Raw genomic sequence first — 22929 nt, 5'->3', positions numbered from 1 at the left:
GCTCTGTTTTTGTTTGTTTGTTTCATTACAAACTGAATATGGGTTTTGGACAGTTGGTTGGACCAAAAAAGCAATTCATCGAAGTCACCTTGTGATGACTATTTTTTATTGTTTTCACACATTTAATTAGACCAAATGACTGATTAATTAATCAAGAAAGTAATCATCAATTTATCGACAATGAAAATAAGTGTAACATTTCGTATCAATTTAATATCATTAACATTTCATTAGCAAGAGATGAGTTTTAAAGATTTATTTGATTTTGAAGATTTTGTCTATATGTACTCATCTCTTTAGTTATTTCATTGGATATTTTTACTGATTTAATTTTGAACACTTTGAGTCTCCCAGAATGAATGCACAACCTTACATGTTAGGACTTCAAAAACTAAGCCTGCAAGCACAGACCTGAGTACGTATATACATATACAATACATATATACACATTAAAACTACAAACTGACGCGTGCAAACTAAGACGACAGGTATAAAACTTTAAATTTGCGCACACTTTTATCATTCATTCAATGCAGACTACAACGAAGCCACGTGAGGAGCCCTTAAAGGGGGTGTGGCAACCCTGTCTGTTGTCAAGTGACGTACGGTTGTGACGTAGCCACGGGAGTAACGGGCGCATATATTCAAAATGGAAGAAATGGCAAAGTTTTGGAGGGGAACACAGAAACAACATTTAATTGCCCTCTGAGTACTCCTGTGCCGACTATCGATGCACTCTGCCGATCGAGAAACATTATCACAAACCTGCATGCATCTGCAAGACGAAAACCAGGCACGATGAGTGTTTCGATCGGAGATAAAATTGAGGTGAGTTCTTTTGTTGTTAGGCTAACGCCCACAAGCTAACTTCAAACTGGTTAGCTAACTGAGGCCAAATTTACGTTTGGAGTTAACACTGTCGGTTTAATTAGTTTGAACTGGTAGAATTGGTTAGCCGTGAGCTTATCCGTGTTTGTCGGGCTGTTCCTCGCTACATAATACCGTTTCGAGTATGAAACATTTAACTGAAATGTATCAAACTTTAAACTACCCGCTGTTATGGTGCCAACGCCATTTAATTAGCTAATAATAGTAGCGCTATATTACTCTACATTTCGCCTTGTTTGTCATTTCGTATGTCTTTCAGGTGGTTGTCTTTTACTTAAACATTGCTGTTGTTATTATTATCATTACTACTGTCAGTGTATGCAGCGTTATCAGCAGCCTCGGTGCCTGGGTGTGTAACCTTACCCCGCCTCTCTCGGGACAGACCGTGTTGTTTCTCCTCTGTGCATCAGTTTGGTTTACCCAACATGCTGCTTGGAAACGGCTACAAGTGGTCCTCCTCGGCAGCGGGAGGACAGCCGGGATAATTGAAGGTTGTGGTTGGCCATATGACGGCGTCAGGTGTTGGTGGCTTGTTTGACAGTTAACGTTTGTTGTGGGTGGATTTCTCCTGTGTGGGGTCGTTAGTGGCCGGATTGTCTGTTTTACTGTACACCCAGCATGGCGCAGGCTAGAGGGATGATGTTTGATCAAGTTATTCACTATTTCCTCCAAAACCTTTCTACCGACACACAAGCCAGCAGAGATGAGGAGAAAAGTTTATCATATGCTCAGGAGCTCAGGATTGAGGTATCATGCTTTTTTTTTTTTTTTTTTTTTTAAAGATCCTCTCTGTCTCGGGATCAAAACAGAAAAATTCTAGCCTGAAATTGTAGTTATATTTCTCTGAAAATACTGTTTTATTGTTTGTAAACTGGATGTTTATTTTTTCTTGCATAGGATTTTAAGGTCCTCACCCTCCTTGGCAAGGGCTCCTTTGCATGTGTTTACCGGGCAAAATCAGTGAAGACTGGTCTGGAGGTTGCGATCAAAACGGTAAGAATCTCTCACCCACCATTTATGTCTTTGACAGTAAGAAGAGGTAATAATAGCACGCCTCACTTGTAATGTTGATACTTAACCAATAGCAACTGACAGTTGAAGTAGCAGACTGTAGCTGCCTCCCATGGGCTTCTTGTGGTCCCTCGACTCCCCACAAATGAGATATGAATAGTTCAATGTCTTTGAGGGTGACAGATTGAGCCACCTGACCAGAACCACCCTGCAACAGCACTGTACCACCTTACAGGTTAATCCTATGAGTGGCAGGTGTATAATTATCTTTGTTGTTCCCATCTGCAGATTGACAAAAAAGCCATGCACAAAGCTGGTATGGTCCAGCGTGTTACAAACGAGGTGGAGATTCACTGCCGATTGAAACATCCGTCAATACTTGAGGTAACGTTTGCTGGACACAACAAATTTCATGTTGCCCTACGTAAGGTCTCCTGTGGCACCCATGCATTTACTCTCATATAGATGTGCTGCCTGACATATTTTTTTTCTCTGTAAAATGGACAATAAGAACAGACCTCACTTCATGATGTGACCATTTTGCAGTTAGAGGCAAACAGCGCTAATTATAGGAATTCACATTTGTTTTTTGGAACATGAAAACACAGCTGTGTTTTAGTCTGTGTACATGAGCTTTGTCTTATTGTTGTCATGGTTATTTATTGTGCTTTGTTCAGTGTTATTGTCAGTCTTCCAATATTTTCTGCTTCATCTTCTTAATTTTAGTGTCGGGTATCAGTATGACTTTGAAGATTAACCAGAAGAGCAGGCTCTTTTACTTTGTTTTAGATTTTTAGCAGTCTCACAGTCAGTCTCTTTACTGAACCACAGCAGTACAACATTTTTGACTCAAAACCAATCTAGTGCTTTCTAGATTTTGTGACTTGATAATAAATATTGTATTATATCATTGTCTTTATTTAAGCTGTACAACTACTTTGAGGACAGCAACTATGTGTACTTGGTGGTGGAGATGTGCCACAATGGAGAGATGAGTCGGTACCTCAAAGAGCGGAAGATGCCTTTCTCTGAGGATGAAGGTCAGGCAGATCATTGTTCTCAGAAAACAAACTGTGAATAATGTTGCAGTAAATGGTTTATCAGTTTTGCAAGCTGCCTGTCTTTAAAAAATGTTTGTTTTTTGTTCCACAGCAAGACATTTCATGCATCAAATAGTGAAAGGAATGCTATATTTACATACTCATGGCATCCTGCATCGAGATCTGACCTTGTCCAACCTTTTGCTGACCAGCAACATGAACATTAAGATAGCAGACTTTGGCCTGGCGACTCAGCTCAAGCTCCCAAATGAAAAGCACTTCACCATGTGCGGAACACCCAACTACATCTCTCCAGAGGTGGCCACTCGTAGCGCTCATGGTCTGGAATCAGATGTCTGGTCACTGGGGTGCATGTTCTACGCCTTCCTGATGGGGCGCCCTCCGTTTGACACAGACACAGTCAAGCACACCTTATCTAAAGTGGTTCTTGGGGAGTATGAGATGCCTAGTCATGTTTCTGTGGAGGCTCAGGACCTGATCCTGATCCTGCTGCAGAAGGACCCCGCCCAGCGGCCCAGCCTCTCTGCAGTGCTGGACCACCCGTTCATGACCCAGAGCCTGCTGGTCAGGACGAAGGAGCTGGGGTTGGGGGATGAAGGATCCATGGACAGCGGCATCGCCACCATCTCCACAGCTTGCACCTCCTCCACCTCAGCCAGCAGCAGCACCCGCCTTCAGAGGAGAACCAAACACATGATTGGCTCTGCCCTACCCAATCGCATGACCCCCATTCCAAGTCTTCCACGCCAACCCGTCAGCTCCTGTTTTGAGGACGGAGACCAGTGGCAAAGGCAGGTCCTGCCAGACAGATTTCACAGGGAGGGCAGGAGCAGGGCGGTTCACGGTGGAGAGAGCGGACAGCCTCACTCTCGCTACCTGAGGAGGGCTCACTCCTCAGACCGCCCTGGCTCTTGTGCATCTGGGCAGGGGTCAAGTCATGAGCTGGAGAGATGTCACTCAGAGGAGACTTTGAATGATGTAGGAAGACCAATCTTCCCCATGTCCTCCTCTCAACACCCATTCTCAGAGCATGGAAGGCTCCCATCTCCTCCTGTCAAACAGTCAGCACAGTAAGTAGTCTCTGCATTCACCCTCTAATCATTTTAGCACATTTAACCTGAAACTAACACATTTCTTTGAACTGTTTTTCAGCTCTGGGTATTCATTATCCACACAGACAGCACATCCACCAAACCTGCAATTTCAAGACCTGGAGGGAGTCACCAATTGGCTCAATAATGATGGTAAAGATGTTTTTTTGATTTTTGATAGATTTCAGCTGTATTACTTCAGCATTATGAGTCAGCTAATTTTCTCGTTCAGAGCAGCTTTAACCTTAACCAGGAACACTTTTAAATAACAAATGCCTGTGATCATCCTAACGTTATTAGTGGATTTAACCTGAGACATAGAGACTAGCCCAGCCACCCGTTTGAACCCAAAGGAATTTAAAAATGGTAATAGCTTTAAGCTCTCTAAACACATTTAAAATCATCTTCTAAAGCCATCAGCTAAAGCAAGTCTTTACAAATATTTTCTTTTCTGTCTCAGGTTCTGGACAGAGGCCTGCCGACAGCAGCACACACAGCAGCAGCAGCAGCAGCTTCCACAGCAGCAGAGGACCCTTAGGGGTTCACAATTCCTGGACAGACAAGCCCACGGGCCGAGTCGTGAATCCTCATCACAACCAGCACCACCTGCACCACCATCTTTCCTCCAACCCCGACTCGTACAGGGAGAATATACCCGGAGCAGAGTTCCAGCCTCCTCTCGGCAGAGAGTTAAAGCTTCCATCGGCCAAACCAAGCGCGGAGAAGGAGAGGAAGACGCTGAGAGACATAGTCCCGCCTCTGTGCGCATCCAGACTGAAGCCTATCAGACAGAAGACAAAAAATGCTGTTGTAAGATACTGCTCATGTTTTTTGATTATTTGTTAATGTTCACCTTGTGATCAGCTGAGAAATGCCTCATATACGACACATCTAATTTTATTTTTCTTGTCTTTCATACAGGTGAGCATCCTGGACACAGGTGAAGTGTGTATGGAGCTGTTGAAATGCCAAAGTGGTCAAGAGAGAGTCAAAGAAGTCCTTCGGATTTCCTGTGATGGTTCAATGGTGAGCTCACTATATGGCACTCAGAATATTATTCAGTAACTTATTCTATATTTTCCATGTGATACCGGTAGGGGGTAGTATAACACCATAACACACAAACGTTTTGGTATAATAGTCAGTTTTAAATAATGACTACTCCTGTGAATGGAAGCTTATTATTATCATCATCTCCCCTAGGTGACAATATACCAGCCTAATAATGGAAAGGGTTTTCCTGTGCTGGACTGCCCTCCCGCTCCTCCAGAGGACATTCTCATTTGTAGCTACGAGGACCTTCCAGGTACTCTCCTGGATGCTTCATACCCAGTAACATCAGCTGATGTAAAATTAGAAGTTATATATTAAAGGATACCTTTTCTTTTTGTCATAGAAAAATACTGGAAGAAATACCAGTATGCCTCCAAGTTTGTGCAGCTTGTGAAATCCAAGACTCCTAAAGTGACTCTTTACACCAAGTATGCTAAGATCATGCTAATGGAGAACTCTCCCAACGCAGACCTGGAGGTTTGCTTTTACGATGGTGAGTTAATGTATATGTTGAAACATGTGATCCTACTGGGACGGGGGGGGGCACTGAGTTAATGTATAATGCTTCATAAATGTGTCACTTGTAGGAGCAAAGACCCACAAGACGTCAGAGCTGGTGCGAGTGGTGGAGAAGAGTGGGAAGTCATACACGGTGAAGGGGGAGGTGGGGCTGAGCGGCCTGAGCCCAGAGAGCAGGCTGTACGTGGAGCTGTCTGACGAAGGACACAGCATGTGTCTGTCACTAGAGGCCGCCATCACAGCAGAGGAGCAGCGAAGCACCAAGAACGTCCCATTCTTCCCCATAACTATCGGCAGGTGAGAGGAAAATTCTGTCAATCATGTGCTCCATGTTATTCTTTTTTTTCCTCATCTTGTGAGGCTAATGTTTGTTTTATGTGTTGTTCTTCTCAGGAGACCTGCAAACCCAGACTCCCCGTGCTCGTCGTCCCTGCCCTCCCACCCCGCGCCTCCTGATGCAGCTTCACCTCCACAACCTCCACAGATCGCTCCTTCAGTGAGTGTTTCAATAAATCACACTGCAGGGAGGGATGAGCAAAGGCTTCACCAGCTAGACTGAGATTTGTCTTTAATTTTTTAAAATTATATTTTCAGATGATCTCCTATGATGGGTCTGATTTCACCACAGCCAGCCTGAGTAAGAAAAGCTCCCCAGTGCGACAGGACCTGGTGCAAAGCACGGGAAAAGTGGTCAAGTCAATATTTGTGCCCAATGTTGGATGGGCGTCCCAGGTAATTTGTAAATAAATTAACTTACTACTTAACTACTTAAGTATTCTATAATCAGCTAAGGAATTTTCCTTGTGATTAAAAGAACGGACCTGTTTTTGTTTCTGTAGCTGACGAGCGGAGAGGTGTGGGTGCAGTTTAATGACGGCTCTCAGCTGGTGGTTCAGGCTGGAGTCTCCTGCATTACCTACACATCTCCAGAGGGGAAGATCACCAGGTACGAAACACAATGGACATGTGTTCTGTCACTTTATGAGTTGGTGTGCTTATCAGCTTTATTATTAAGACAGTGGCACTCTACTGAAACTCAGACATGTCTGCCGTCTTCACAGGTATAAGGAGAACGAAAAGTTGCCTGAGCACGTCAAGGAGAAGCTTCACTGTCTCTCCACCATCCTCGGGCTGTTGGCGAACCCAACAGCACATCACCTACAGCCTCATTAATATTTGGTGGTTAAAAAAAAAACACATCCCAGCTGCACTGAAGCCTGGAACTGAACGTAGCATTAGAAACTGTTTCACTCTTTTGTCCGGTGTCCTTGTAAATAAATCTTTGTGTTCTTTTTTTTTTACATGTACAGAGACTAAGATTATGAAAAGATATATTTTTATTTTAATAACAAACCATTTTGTATAGAGTCAATTGGCCTGCTTGCAAAAAGTTTGTGCGTCTGTCTTTTTTTTACTGTCTACAATTCTATGAAATATTTGATTCATAAATGCTCAAGCAATAAACATCTGGCGGCTGGGTGGAGAAAGGTGGCACTTTGTTTTGCAGTCTTCTCTTTGAACTTCACAAAGGAATTTTTGTAGAAAGAAATTAAAGTATTCAGAGCTACATTATGGTTTCAGTGATACAGAATCTATAATAAGAACCAAAGCAATCTGCTACATGTGGAGAATCTCAGAAGTAACTCTGGATAAAATGGCATTTACTCACAAAGTAGCGATTAAGAGCTGAATAAAATGCAGCCAGATGAGGTTTCATATGTTTATTTCGCCCTGTTGGTTTGGCCATTTAATTAAAAAAGGTCACAAAATTGTGGATTCCTCTCAATTACAGAACTGATACAAAACAACATACTGTACGGATGTAAGCCTAGGCATATATACACTACTGTACAAGACACCCAAGAAGTAAACATTCAGGTGGAAGCTGGGAGTAGGATGACACTGTCTGGGTTGTGGAAATGATTGAGGATAGGATTAACCATTTATTTCCCATTTAGAAGCACAATTAGGAACACGAGATAGGACACAGTATAGTGGCGTACACAGATATCAGCCTTTCCAACATGAACAGGAACACACCCTCGACTTCGCCTGTTTCTAGATGAGGAAACATCTAGATCAGAGGAAAAGGATGTGAGAGGTTCCCCTAAGCCTGCTGCAATATTTTAACATTTTGAATTTATTGTTGCTTCAGTACACACTCAGATTCTGGGGAATTAAAACAGAATAACTTACCGTTTTATCTCACAATACGAAGTATCTAGTGAATGTCTTTGGTGTTCTTTTGTCCCAGAGAGATGCTGGTGGGATGGCTGCAGTGACACTGTTATTTATGATCACAAGTGAGAGGACAGTCTGTACCCTCGGATGGGAAGAAATAAAACGGCTAGGAGGAGCTCTCTGGGACAAGAGAAGAAGAAGAAGCAGGCTCAGGGGAAGCGCAACAATCTGTATGTGCTGCAGGTTGATGCTTGTTCCCACTAGATGCTAGAGGGAAACAACAGCATCAACTGCAGGCTCCTCTGTCCCTTTGACAACCGCATCTAGCATTGTACTATTCTTCTAGTAAATGTCCACTGTTTGTTCGAAATCATCACGTGCTTTCATTTCATTTATATAAAACATTTTTTTCCCCCATAAAATCTCAATAAAATAAAGTTGCTCTTAGTAGATGTAAGGACAAAGATATTAACAAAATTGAAGTAAAAAAATCTCACAGTGAACACTGGGAACAAGAGCTGGACCTCCTCCCACCACTTCCCCTCCAAATGATTTTAACATGTGACACAAATACAGCAGCTGGAACAGAAGACGGGTCGGAGTATTAAGCTTGAAGCAAAAGAACCAACTGGACTGAGGGATTCATTAAATTGCATTTTGCAAGGAGAGCTGTTAGAGTGGAACTAAATCGAGACGATAAAGCCGAACAAATTCTTCAGTTATTTTGTAAATGGCAGCAAAGTAATGACACCCAATTTAGGTGGGTGTTCAAACACATTTTTGCCTTAATTTTAGTGGAATAATTGATTTTCTAATTAGCAATGTCTGTTGATAGGCCTCAGGTGAGTTGTTTTCCTCACCTTACAGAGAAAAGCGCTGAAGACACGTAGAGAGTTGTGTTTAAGGAGACGGCAAAACCCATGAAGTGATGTGAGAAATCTCATGAGATCCCACTGGAATTCGGAAAAGAAATCATGGAATTCTCTGAAAACATCCACAAAACACACAAAAAAGGAATGTTATCCTCGTCTTCCTGCACTGGAGTGACTCAAACTGGGATTCAAAACAAGGATGTGGTTTGTTTGTTGAACACCTAACATCTGGGATCTGACGTTACAGTAAAACACTCAAAGACTTATAAACACTGGTGCAACAACAATCAATTTAAAAAAACAAAAAACAAAACTTGGTCACGTGGTAATGGAGATTTACTTTTCGTCTTTTTAACCTTTGAAATATATTGTCTGTCTGAAGGTGTCCTTCCTATACTTGAAGTAACTTTGATGGCACTCTGAAAAGTAATCGGATTACCTGTTTGTTCAATCTGACAAAACCCAAAACTATCTCATCATTCATGTTCAGACTCATCATGTCCTCTGCCGTCGGTCGGCCGCTGTCACATAGCAGCCTGGGATCTGTAGTAGTAGTGTTCAAATGCCCAGTCGCCTCTCCTCCCCCTCACTTTGTGCAGAGGAGTCAGTGGTTATTGACCAGAATACAAACACACATCACTGGCACGGTCCGTCGCGCTGTAAGCGTACCTGTGTTGCGTATGTGAGTGTGTGTGTGTGTGTGTGTGTGTGTGTGAGAGAGATATACAAGGGATCATAACATTGCACATTTAGTGGCACATCTTTCTCCAGTCCTGATTCGGCCATTCCCGTTTGCTACCTTATCTGGACCCTTTCATAGCAGAGAACTCACACAAGAGAGAAAAATAAAATCAGCGATTAGGCAAAAGTTCCCAAAAGTTCACATTACAGTACTGTTAAGTCTCATTAGACAAAACGAAAAATACAAAAAGGCAGAGAGAAAAAAGCTTACACCCAATCACCATCATTTTCAATAGCTATATAGGAAAAGGTTTGTTTTTGATTAGATATATTATCATCATTAACATCATAATTATTATGATTATTATTCATTATTATTGTCACCATTGTCATCCGTTTTTTTGTTCAGGGATCAAACGGAGTTGGGGGGGTGGGGGCAGGGGATCAGTCACTGGGAGGAAGCCTTGGTAGCTATCGTGGAGACACAGTGCTGCTGGAAGTTGGGGGACATGGCCGAGTTGCAGCCCAGTCTCTGACGCGAGCCCTTCAGGCCTCCATCGCCCTCTACGATCCAGGGGCTGCCGCTGGCGTCTTTGCCCAGCATGCTGCAGCAGCCGGGGGCCGGCGGGACGGCGTTGGGTACCGTGGTGCTCACGGGCAGGCCTTTGGGCTGCTCACTGGCGGGGGCGAAGTCGGGGTTGTGGCTCTGGAGCACGCTGCTGATGTGGTTCAGGAGGTCGTTGAAAAACTCTGGGACGCCCTCATAACCTGGAGATATATATTTAGACAAACTGTAAGAAGTCTGCTACTGATTGTGCAGTATACTAAATAAAGAGTACTCCACTTTAACTGTTTATATGGACTGCTTATAGAACAGACCCAGTCATATCCTGTTTACAAGATATGAAACAGCCTGATTAATGACTGAGGATGTCTCCCCTCCACCGTACAAGATCAGGGTTTACATCCAGTTATCAACCTCAAACTTCCAGTTAAATTATTATGGGTTCGGGGGAAAAATGTTTCAGAGACGTACTGTTCCACCTCATCTAAAGTGTTTCTAACTGTTCCAAACTGCCACACTGTGCGGTGGAGTGAAAAGATACAGCCTTCTCTGGCTGCATGTGGGATGCAAACTTGTATACTGTCTTTTTGAAGGCCTTCATGTTGTTGCATAAAAGTAGGTGGTTGGAAAACAAACAGCTTGAGAGAGAAATCTAAACCATCACCTCCACCTCCACCTATAGCCAGCTGCTGCATGAAGTGGGCCGTTACATCAATTTTCAGATGTATTGTTTCAGATTACTAATAGCACAGAGCACTTGTAAAAGACAGTGATAGAACTGATAAGGAGCAGTGAGATGTCACCGATTACAATTCCTGCATCTATGAGTTGTAGCTGCAAAGCTGCAAAACAACAGTGATCATATTGTGATGATGGTTTGTATGTCTAAAATCCTTCATGAATACTGAAAGTAAAACTGGAGTACCCCATGTTAATTCAGTTACAGATACACTGAACAGTGAAGAATGTGGTTATTGGCAGAGGATTGCTCTCCATGTTATTGCAGTGACCGAGACCTGGTGCATGTTTTGAGCTGATGGAGGAACCGGTTCAAGATTACAGGGTAGGGGCACTTATTTCAATGCAGGTGGCTGCACAAAAGAAAACAACATCACTATGACTCTCAGCTTTTAGACAGTGACACCTGAGAACCAGGTCACCACTGAAAAAACTGGGGCTTATATTCCTCTTAATGTGCCGATGATTGGGAACAAGATGACTTCATCAAAAACAAACTACCTCTGTGGAAGAGAGGCTGCACCTACCAGGGAATGCATTGATGTCAATGACTGCATGTTGGCCTGTTTGGTTGTTGATGATGACATCGATGCCAAACAGGGACACGCCCAGCGCCTCCCGCAAGGACCTGGACAACTCCCTGATGACATCATCGTTGGGTGGCTGAGACACTCCCTCTACGTTCTCTCTCTGAGATAAGGATCAAATATTAAAGTCGATCAGAGACAAAACTTGTCTTAAAATCACGTGGGATTACAGTCGGTGGCATTTTGGACGTACCGAGGTCAAGTCTGAGGACGACTCTGGCTTGGAAACATTGTGGCTGTTGAAGAAAATAGCTTTCCTGTCTGAAAAGGAAACAGAGTTGAAAAAAAAAGGTGAGTCATTTGTTTATACTTCCCATCTGAGGCACTAGGTGGCAGCAGAGCTGCAACAGGTTACTTTGTGCTATCAAGCCTGAATTAATGTCTTTATTTACTGATTTCAACACCTGGTGGAAAGAAACAGAAACCTAAAACTACACCACCCTGTTGTGAGGACTCTGAACCTTTAAACCCCTCAGTCATAACTACATCGTGCTGAGTGTCACCTAAGAACAAAACAACATATAATTTGTTTGCCTCAGGCGAGGGATTTTCTTTGAAGCAGTGATAAATGTGGCAGGATGGATTGCTTAATTTACTGCCCACTTTTTTCTTTGTTATCGTTGTAATGATTAACATTAGAGAGTGTTAGAGGGAAGGAAATCTGTTGGGAGGATTGGTGGTGGAGGGAACAAGTAAATTCCATCACTGTCCAAATAAATATGCCCCTGGGCTCGTAGAGGGTCGTGGCAATGAAGTGTTAGGCAGATGGAGTCTTTCGTTCCCTGGCTGAAAGGCTGGATGGGACAGAGCTTCTCTCACACCCTTATTCTAAGTTCTTTCCAAACATTAACCCCCTACCTCTCTTTATCGCTACACCTCATTCATACACTCTCATCCGGCCTTTTCCTCCACTCTCTGGACACAAGACACAGCGTGTAGCTTTCAGGCTGTGGAGCACACTGATCTGAACGCTGTGCAGATGTAAAGCTGTGGTATGTTGCTTTATGTGTTTGACAAGGGCCGAGCTTTTCTGCTGCACCACTCAGCATTCCAGGCTGAAAGCAACTGTTCTCTCGGCACTGTTACACAAAGCAGACTACTACACATAATGGTGTGACTGGTTTGCATGAGGGCCTCTACTGTATCGCATGCAAATGCCAGAGTCATTTGTATCAGGGGACAGCCCAGTTATTCAAAGTCACATCGCGGATAAGGCCTCTGACGTGTTTATGGAGAAAAACTTGTGTTTATTATCAACAGCATGTACCAACAGGGCAAAACTCAATTGCACTCTGCTGCACCCCTTAAAGGGTGAATAGGTCCAATCACAGGGACTATAAAGCCATTTTATGAGATCTTTTATTGGGTAATTTGGACAAGCCGTGCAACTTGTGCAGTCTGGCCAGTGTGGCTGTTAGCAGCCCTTGGACTTCCCCACTCGTCTGTCTGTCCGCCTGTGTGTCACCTGTCTCCTCACCTGCTGGCCCAGCAGGGAAGTTCTTCAGTGAAGGTCTCTCCACCACAGTGTAGGAGTCTCCCACCACAAACACCTTGTAGAGCACTGCGTTGTGGTTGATGAAGCTCTGGATCACACAGGGAGGCTTCACGTCCTTCAGGTCCTCTTCGCTAAAGATAATGGCCATCTGTGAACAGGAGGACACACAGTTAACGGCACTTCAAACTTAACAAGAAAAATATTCATTAATCAAAGCAGCCTTTTGAGACACAAGTTAAAATCTAACTTAATTCAATGCTGTGAGCGTAGAGGAATGAAGACTATTTGGCCAGCCTGCCGGGAGTATTGATTTCAGCTGACACACAGAGATACATGAGGTACAGCGCCTTATCTGATTTTGTTGTTTGGACTTGAGTTAAATGACAATCCTGTGACAGGACAGGGGTGTTGCTGCTTACACAAAGCAAACTGTGGAGGGTGTGAGTGACCTTTGAGCCCTGTGGCCTCTTACCTCGTGGGAGTTGGTGCCATGAGCCACCCGTGTTTTGCAAACTGAGGAAGAAATAAAGGCGAGGAAAACAAACAGAGAATTAGCAAGGTAAACTAATGTGATGCAACACTGTAAAGCAGTAATGAAACGACAGCAGGGTAAAAAATGTCTCCCAGTAAGGCCTTTTGTTAAAACTGGTATTGACGTGCAAGTATTTTGACACCAAAATTCACTGGTGCATTAGGTTTTTAACAGCAGAGTATGAGGCCAAACAATCTGTAAACACACCTCAGGATCTGTATCCATAGATTATTGATCTATATTTATGTGGCTGTGGCAGAGATACTTACTGAAGGGGAATGTGAGTCCTTGCCTCCTGATCTGCTCCAGCACATCTGGGCTGCACTCAGTGTTCAGGACCATGAATGGAGGAGAGCAAATCCTCTCATCTAATAAAAAGAACAAAGGGGGGATTGGTAGAGTTACGAGATGGAGAGAAAATACTCCTACGGTCTTGAAAAGGTTCAACAGTAATGATAATGGAGAATGAGCATCAGTGTGTCCTTTGGTGAGTATCTTCAAACTGCATGTTTTGTTCGACCCATACATTTTCTGTTGATCAACTCATCATTCCAGGTTCAGTTTACACCCATGAAACATATTTCCAACTACTTTTGTGAGCACAAAGTCCACAATCTGGAACAGGATCCATGCACATTGAATTCTCTGATTCACTCTCTGATCATATTGTAGTCTGGAAAAAAAAACAAAAAACAACACACACACACACACACACACACACACACACACACACACCTTTTTAACTTAATTGGGCCAAAAAGTTATATTTATATTCCATCCCTGTGACAGGTTTAGGCAACAAACACAGCCGAGGCCATCTGAGGCCCAGAGGGGCAAATAACTCCCGTTCAAATAAATAAAGCAGGAAGCTGCCAGGCCCTTCTGCTCCTCTAAAACAACACACATACTCAAACACAGACCCAAACTCAAACACACACACACACACACACACAAAGTCAAAAATGCTGAAATACAGGAAGACATACAATTTCATGGGGGACTTCAGATGTGTCAAACCAGCAGATGACATTATAGAGTCAGATATACCACCTGACTGACTGACTGACTGACTGACTGACTGACTGACTGACTGACTGACTAACAGGCGTGATTGAGAGCTCACTATTTTATAACGGGAAACAAAACAGGTGACATTACACAGAGTAAAATGGGTCATACATTGATAAAGCACAAACTAGTCATTCAACATTCAGCCTCCTTCTCATTTATCTCCACGACGTCTCACATCATATTTGTTTACATCATGTTCGATTACGTCATGTTTTTACATCACTTCCTGTTGCGGTAGGTCGGTCAGTTCCGATAAGACTGAAAATAACAAACATCCTGCAGCTCAGTCATACTTCACCATATCAGGGCTCACGACGCATCTATATTAATGCTCTGCCTTAAGTAATTTCCCCTCCACAGTAGGTACATGGGGGTGATAAGGCAGCTGGTTTGAGATATCACTACAGGAACTCAACGAGGAGGCCAAACCAAGAGCTGGCAAATTGCTAATGACAAAAACACAATAGAAACACGCCGGTCTTTGTGTGCTCTGGGCCTCAGCAGTGGCAGGACTCTCTGCTCCCGCTAGTGCTGAGGTCAGGAGAATCTCATTTGCCTACATTAACTCCAGTGCTGAGTATTGAACTCTGGGCGTACATGGGGCCCCACTGAGTTCTACAGCTCCCGCAGTAGCAGATAGAGCAGATACGCACAAAAAAAAAAAGAAAAAAAAAAAAGGAAACGCACCACAAACTTTGCGTGAGGCAAAAACTGATTTTCAAAAGCCAAAAAGTTATCACAGATACTACTTCAGTGACACTAAATTGTCGACCAGGTTCCAGGAAAATCACCAAAAACAGGCTGCAGCTGTGTGAGGAGATAAGGCAGCACATACAGTAGTTCAGTAGTAAGAGTCCTCCGTTACTGTAATAGGACTGCACCATCTGCAGTGACTAGGGAGACGTATCATTAAAGAATAATTCCAGTTTATTGCTGTTGTTTTGGCCATCATTTCTATTGGCATTAATAATATTGTGCTGAGCTCAAATAATTTTGTTGGTTAATAGAAAATTAAACCTTTAAAAATGTGACTGTTTGTCCTTTTGAACTATTGATTGGATAAAACAGCCCATCTAAAGATGTGACATAATGACTATTTGTCACTATTTTATAGACAAAATAATTCATAGACTAATCGAGTAGAAAGCCTACATATTAAATGAAAATAACTGTATCATTGTTGCAGCCCTACATTGTACTTATCTCATTGTTAAGAGTGGCTGGTGACATTGCTATGATGTCCAACAGGACAAAGATCATGAACAGTCAAGTGATCATACAAGTTTAAAAAAATGAAAATAAAAAAATCAAGGTAAGCCAAACTTATTTGGCTTATTTCATTCATGCATTGTGCCGTCATTTCTCATTTACACCTCACTTTGTTCTAATGTGTATATATTATGTGGTACACACAATATGTAATGTACATATTTTTTTGCTCTGGGCAAAGAATTCTTTAGGGTTGTCTCTTATCTTATCAAACTGTACATCAATTGCAGTTTACAGATCAACATCCAGGTTCAACTGCTTTCTGTGAAGTGAGGCATTATAACTGGTATTTCAGGTGCAATCACTTTTGATTTTACCTCTACATAAAGCGATTCAGATTGTTTGGCTCAGCTACCGGCTTGTTTATAACCTGTCTGATCAAAGTCAATATTGTGACTTTGTTGCCATGTTTCCATATCTCAGCAATGACTCTGGACCATACAGTGTGATCACAACTGATAGAGATGATGCTCACAGCTATGAAAATAGGACCTTAGATATAATAACCTGGAATAATCCTTTAAGTGTCCACCTTGTGATGTGTCCTTGGAAAAAACATTAATTGCCTCAAGCACCAGGATAGCTCCACTGTAGCTGAACATCTGCTTTGACCACTAAGTACAAAACTAATTTCTTAATAGGAGCACTTTTATTTTTACTAAAAGGGACGAGTCCGCAAGATAGAAGCAAGCCAAAACAGATCTAGCATGGTTCAAATTTTTCTATTTTTGCAGTTACGTGACACACAAGCACAGATACTCCTATTCTCTATCATGGGCAGATGCTTAGTCTGTGCTCTTTAAACTTTCCCTGTACAGCTGGGTCTATTCCAGTGTTGGCTCTGTAACCAGTCAGTTTTGGGAGCGGGAAGTGTTACCCATCGGTCATCTCTGTTACAATCACATTCGTCATACTGATGTTATTTTACCAGGACAGGAATAGCAGCATAATGTCTTTCAGAAAACAGTCTGTCAGGGAAAATATCCCCATTACATCACCAGGTTCCCAAAGACTGATGGTGCTAAATTTTGTCAAACAAAAACCATCAAAAGACCTAAACCTTGTCAAACGGGAAACGTTTCCAGCTCCAAGTTAAGGATTTATAATAAAGAGACCGTGGAATGCCAAGTTTGTAATAGTGTGCATGCTTGGCTTTGGTTGACGCTTTACGGATAAGGGGGTGGGAGGGGAGGGTGGGGAGGATCAATCTCTGGCTCTGTCTAAACACTGTGTGCTCGCAGCAGACCCAGTGGAGCCGGGGATAACATGACTCCATGATGAGATGCTTTTTAAATGTCATTATCCAGTCACACTGCTTTATTTTGTTTCTCTTCTTCTTTTATCTCACCGGGATGTCCCTTGCATTTCCTCATCTGTCCATGCAGTTACATCATATTTGTGCATGCAAATAAATAAACTCCAATCTTATGGGCAATGACTGGTGTGCATGAGAATGAGCAAAGGAGAAATTCCTCAGCAGGCCTGTTATAGCACCTAAGATTCAGATCATATCTTCTGGTTTTGAGGCATTAGGTGCACAGAGCAACAGAGAGCCAGGTTACATTAAGCTTCATAAAAAGCAGTGCTGTTTAGGTGGAAGGCTGAACTCTCCTGTTGCTATTTAGAGCTTGTTTCCTAGAAACCCCAGCATCCTCTCTCGCTGCTCTCCCCACGTCCCTCCGAGGCAAAGCAACAGGATTTTCAATATTTTAAATTAAACACAGCTATGCCCTGAGAGTGATGCAATTCTCAATATCGCACTCTAAGAGGCTTACGCTCCAATTACAATTATGAGACATTTATTTTGAAAAAAGAAAAAAAGAAAAACAAAACAGGTAGAGGTACTCCTTTGATGAGATATCCATCATCTGGTGATTGTGACAAAGTACAGTTGAAGCTTTTACCCAAACTGGGAAATCCTGTCTGCCCCTTGGCTCACTGGACTTGGACAAGTGTTTGGGTCTTAAAGTGTCTTGCAGTGTTTGTCTTTCTCATGCTGCAAGTATGATGAAATATCAATCACTTTCAGAAACGGGACACTTGCTCTGTTGGTCCTTGCAGAGGTGTGGATTAATGCTAGCACAAGGACCTCAATACAGTCTGCCTAATATACAAATACTGCAGGAAGGTCTCAGTCTGATCCTGAGGAATGTTCTTGCATTCAGGAGAATTCCTTTATCTTGAGTTGGAGAAGACTGGGCTTAAGACATTGAGAGAGGCTTTGGTTTTATAGAAGAGTTGACTTGACGACTGTTTCTGTCTATAAAAACAGACCAAGATATCAAAACTCGTGTATACACAGGAACCAGTGGATTCCACAAAGTAACATAAACAGTTACCTTGCTCTGGCTCACATAGGAAACACAAAACCGAGTCGGACAACAGAGCAGCGCCAAAGTTCCAATAAGCAGAACTATGAATCAGTGACACTGATCCATTAGTGCTCGTGCCGGCCCTTGTCTGGCTATTTTCTATTAAACATAACATTAAGATGAGCTAATTTTTGCACTTGTATTGCTACTAATTCAAACAATTCAGAGCAGAACAGCTAAACGCACTGTGACTGAGACCAGTTAACACTGAGAGACCACTCAAGTGATAAAGTAACGTTCGCTTTTCCAGAGAAAGCACCAGTGCACCTCAAGTGCTTCCTCCAATTGAGCACTATTCTGAGTCATACAGACTGTGAAGCATGGCTCTCTGTGGCCTTTTAGTACTGGGTTGCCTTGGCAGCTGCTCTAGGACTCCATGGCCTCTGCTGATAAGGAGGAGGAAGTGCCTGTGCCTAAGAAAGCAAGGTAGACTTTCCACACTCTAACACTATCCTCTATCTTACTCTAACCTTAACCCAGTTCTTGCTGTCACTCTTTGTTTTCTTTTTGCTGACAGAAGAAAGTACACTCATTCTTGGTCACATGCTGTTTTTTTTTCTATAATCATTGTGGTATGGTCTAGGATTATAGTGGCTTACACTCTGTGCTTGTGTCTAAACTGACTACATTTGTCAAGGAGGTTTGGCATGCAGGCTTAAGTGTGAGCAGAGAGCACCACTTGCATTAATGGAAGATGAGTGGGGGGAAAAAAAACAAGCTTCCAATAAATGCAGCAAGTGAGCCATCCTCCTCTTCAAACCAAACACACAGAGACACAGAGTGATGCAGCTTATACTCTTTGTTACGTAACAGCCATCATGTCTGTTTGGATAAAAAGACGTCTTCTTGTGGTTCTATTTTAGGAAACCACTGACACTGCCGACATGCTGAAACACCTCTGATCCATTGCTCTGACACCAGACTGCATCCCCTCACAGAGTCATGGACGCTCGGTGAAGTAGTACTTAAAAGGATTATGTTCCCTGCCATGTATGGGGGTAAAGGAAATGTGGATGAGTCACAGGTGTGTTTACAGTGTGTGTGTGTGTGGGCAGGGAATGTGCGCCTGTCGTCACTGCATTTCTCCGCCTTCGGCCAAAAAGACGTTGCCCGTTGATTATTTTATGGGCTCTGTGACAGGGGAACGTGTTGCTGGACCGACTCGAAGGCGAGCTCTGATCCATCAGCGAGAAACGTGCAGAGCCAAGTTCATGCTGGGTTCAGACGGGAGGAAATGGATAGGTCATTTTGTCGCGTGAAAGGGAGGAGAGGAATTATGGTATCAGCGTAGCGCTCTGCCGGCAAGAATTAAACATCTGCACGGAAGCATCGAGTAACATCATTCATGTGAGAGGTGACTGCACCGTCATATGTTACCCTTGTGTCACCTCTGGGAGTGAAGAGGAAAGACAGAGATCCTCCAGTTACCACAATTCTATCCTCTTAATACCATTACACACATTAAGTAAGGTAGAAGGCTGTCTCCATGGAATCAACAGTCCTTTTATTATTTTAGACAACTTCTGCTTTTATATAATACCGAGAACTGGGAGAGGAACAGAGACGCTAATAGTGTTTATTTGATTTGAACCCATGACACACTGTGTACTGACGCTAATCACAGAATAAGAGCCAAGTCACACTGCAAAATGACACGGCAAAATAAATTTGCATGTCTCAGCTTGTGATATAATGACTACTCTGACCAGACAGTTATTTAAACTGGTTATTTTCAAGGGAATGTACTGATGGCAAACAATGCTGCATCTCTTCTGCAGAGCACTTTATACTTACTTAGCACATACAGCTTGATGGTGCAATAGCTTCCTCTGTTTTAGACTTTTAGTTCTCAAGGGTCAACACTGATCATTGGTCTGTGATATGAATGTGAAACCAGTGATCACAACAATTCCATCATGACTTGGTCTGGAATTATAAATAGTGGTCTGACTGAGCCACATAACCTGAATGTCTTACCTTGCATACAGCTCTCTATCCTGTGGATGAGCTGGTAGGACTTGCAGCGGTCCAGCAGAGTTCGGATGGCTGGGAGAGGGTCCAGAACGATGGTCTCAGGGTGGGCATCAATATAGTCCTGAAACAGAGATGCAAACATTTAAATAACTTTAACTTTTACTTATTCATTACTATCATTTATGTTCACAATAACAAATCTGAATAGAAATATTAAACAATATTCTGTCCATGCCATGATACACTACCCAACATTAAGGATGCAAGTAGCAGTTAAAATGGTCAGTTTTTAAAACTACTACTGCAGCAACCAGTATGTGCATGGGACTGAAACCATTAATCAATAAGAAAATTAACTGTCAACAACAAACAATAAACAAATCATTTAAGTATTTTAATTGAAAAAATTACGTTAACACAAGACATTTCCTTAGGCTCTGGAAAATTGTACTGGGCATTTTTCTGAATGTTTGGCATTTTTTTAGACTAAACAATTAATCAACTAATCAAAATATAATCAATAGTGATTAATCAATAATGTAAGTAGTCATTAGTTGTATTTGTGTATGTGTGTGTTTTACTAGAACATACTGTTGTGCATTCTTATGTCTGTAAAGAGGCAAACCACAGATTTTGAGGCTGAAACCATCTGCCATGACACATGACACACACAAAAACATATAACTACTGATTGGGAATGTTAAACAAACATACTGAAATGAGCAAATTACAAATACAAATACTGTTTTGAAGGGTCAGCGTCTGTGTGTGTGTGTTTGTGTATTAGCTAAAGAGCATGAGATGTATGCCAGTGGGTCTGAGTAGGTTACATCACAACATCTCTGCATGGCCGGCTGTTGGGTCAGCCTGAGGTTTGCTATTTTACATAACTGCACTCCCCTTCTCTTCCCTTCTCCTCTCTTGTTGGCTCTCCTCTGGCTGTCCCCACACCACCTCCTCTCTGCAGCTCTCCATGCTCTCCACATTTCCATCTCTGCTCTGTGGATTTCTCTGCCAGCCGTTCCTTCCGAGCAATTTTTACTGACTCACAAACGCTGTCAGGTGGAGCTGGCTGGCCTGCACATTACACAAACAGCCTGCCTGCTCACATCACTGCCCTTTAAAACACCACAGCTCCACTGTCATACACGTTCACATGAAATTAAACACACGCGGCCAATGTCAGACATCAAACACACACGTACAGTGGAAAAAATGCCCATTTGTGAACTGACTCTTATTATACACACACATACTGACGCACACAGCATGTAAACAAATGCCTTTGCCTTGACATGGAGGACCCATCTGTAGGATTTGCTGGGATCTGGCGGGCAATGCTGATCAAAGCCAGTTGAGCGGTTATGTAAGTCAAACATGCTTCCACCAAAAAATAAATCCAAACTAATCTTCCCGGAGTTTAGAGGAATACTCTGATAAGGACTGTCACTTGCTGATTTCTGCATCTCAGAAAAAGAAGTGCAGTTAAACAGAGACAGGAGGGGGAGGTGAGATAGAGCAGGTGTTAAAGAGAGAAGAGACAGACGTATGTTGGTGTGGGTGTAAGAGAGTGGGTGTGAGGGCTGCACATTTTCTGCTCAATTTTCAGGGCAGATCTGTTTCCATAGGGAAAAGCGGCTTCTCAGAAAGTATGGTCAGTAGAGGATCTAATCTGTGCCACTGGTTGGAAACCATGTCTGTGATGCCACAGGCATCAAACCTGAAGTGGAAAATAATTCTTAGCAACACTAACCTCAGTCACTAACCTCACCCAGATGGGTGTGATTTACCACATCAGTTCGAATCTCCTAAGCTGTCAATCACAGAGAAGCCCACTTGACCTAATCTATGTTTGTAAGAATCTTCACCGATTTGACAGCAAAGTAAACCAAAAAACTACCTCCCTAAGTGTTAATAATTGATAATAATCGTTAACAATTTCAATTTTTACCTTCCAAATAATAAATACTGACATCTATTTCCATTTCATTCAGTACAATTTTCAGGTAACTGACGATGCCAAAGATGTTAAAGATACAAAGGTCAGCAAATGAATCTAGTTCCTTAAATGACAGCCTCCTACACACTTCTACTGAGCTAGTGAAAAAAGCACTGTCATTGCCCCTATAGTCATGCAGCCCTGGAGAAAAATTACGCAAATGATATTTGTTTCAGGTCTGCTGTGCACACGGCTCACACACCTCAGGCCACTGAATCACCAAAGCGCATCCCAGCCTGACATTTTGTTTTGAATAAAGAGCTATTTTAGAAAGGAAGGCTTATTCCCTCCACAACACAAAAGGTTATTTATGATCACAGCTGTGTGATATTAGAAATGTGCCAACGCTTATATTTCCTGGTCAAATGTAATCACAGATGACAGTCGTGTTCAGGTAAACAGCCAGAACTGAGGAGGTACAGAAAGGACTGAGCCACAAAACTGAGCTTCTGATTTAGCAGCTAATATTTGATCCAACCTTCATCTACAGGCACAGGCTTTTGCCAGTAACCTAGAGAATGACAACCTTGTCAAACTGCTGCTCCACTGCACTGAGAAAAGACAGCTGAGCCAGTTTGGGCACTTGGTATTAATGCTTACAGGGTGCCATCCATTAAAGATGTACTGTAAACAAACTGACTGGGAGGAGACCTTTGGTTAGGATAGAGATCTTGTAAAAAGAACTAAAGGAGGTTAAGTGGGAAAAAAGGAGGTCTATGTTCTGTTATCACTGTGTGAACCTGATTTGTTTAAGAAAACTGGAGGAATACGAGATCAACAAAATGAGCTCTATTAATAAGTATGACTTGGAACAATTAGGCATAGGACCTTGCAGAAAGGTTACCACTGTTCTAAACCACAGTGCCTTACTACGCTTATAAAGACATAGACAGAGAAAGGCAGAAAATGGTCCTATTTAAGAGGCAAGAAACAGGAAATGTTTGTCATTTTTACCCAATAAATTACTTTC

At 42.5% G+C, this 22929-nt stretch overlaps 2 protein-coding genes across 3 annotated transcripts in view; one reads left to right on the top strand and one right to left on the bottom strand.

Moving 5' to 3' along the window:
- The first annotated feature begins 591 nt into the window (after positions 1–591).
- On the top strand, positions 592–7114 carry plk4 (polo-like kinase 4 (Drosophila)). The gene is made up of 15 exons (XM_018690144.2): positions 592–828; positions 1786–1881; positions 2188–2283; positions 2825–2939; positions 3052–4030; positions 4113–4204; positions 4512–4861; positions 4973–5077; positions 5255–5357; positions 5448–5597; positions 5692–5920; positions 6017–6119; positions 6218–6355; positions 6463–6569; positions 6685–7114. The coding sequence occupies exons 1-15, from the start codon at positions 799–801 to the stop codon at positions 6794–6796; spliced, it is 2805 nt and encodes a 934-aa protein (XP_018545660.1). The 5' UTR covers positions 592–798; the 3' UTR covers positions 6797–7114.
- A 215-nt stretch (positions 7115–7329) lies between these two features.
- Positions 7330–22929, bottom strand: part of itpk1b (inositol-tetrakisphosphate 1-kinase b) — a 30611-nt gene continuing 15011 nt past the window's right edge. For both annotated transcript variants that reach the window (XM_018690145.2, XM_018690146.2), the window contains exons 5-11: positions 19964–20081; positions 13544–13642; positions 13215–13255; positions 12725–12890; positions 11441–11508; positions 11188–11350; positions 7330–10125 (exon numbers count right to left, since the gene is read on the bottom strand). In XM_018690145.2, coding sequence (XP_018545661.1) covers positions 9806–10125; positions 11188–11350; positions 11441–11508; positions 12725–12890; positions 13215–13255; positions 13544–13642; positions 19964–20081 — 975 coding nt within the window. In that variant the 3' untranslated portion in view covers positions 7330–9805. The remainder of the gene's footprint in view (positions 10126–11187; positions 11351–11440; positions 11509–12724; positions 12891–13214; positions 13256–13543; positions 13643–19963; positions 20082–22929) is intronic.

The sequence above is a fragment of the Lates calcarifer genome, linkage group LG19 (genome assembly GCF_001640805.2).
Source record: "Lates calcarifer isolate ASB-BC8 linkage group LG19, TLL_Latcal_v3, whole genome shotgun sequence".
NCBI classification, from domain to species: domain Eukaryota; kingdom Metazoa; phylum Chordata; class Actinopteri; family Centropomidae; genus Lates; species Lates calcarifer.
This window is presented reverse-complemented; position numbering and strand designations above follow the sequence as displayed.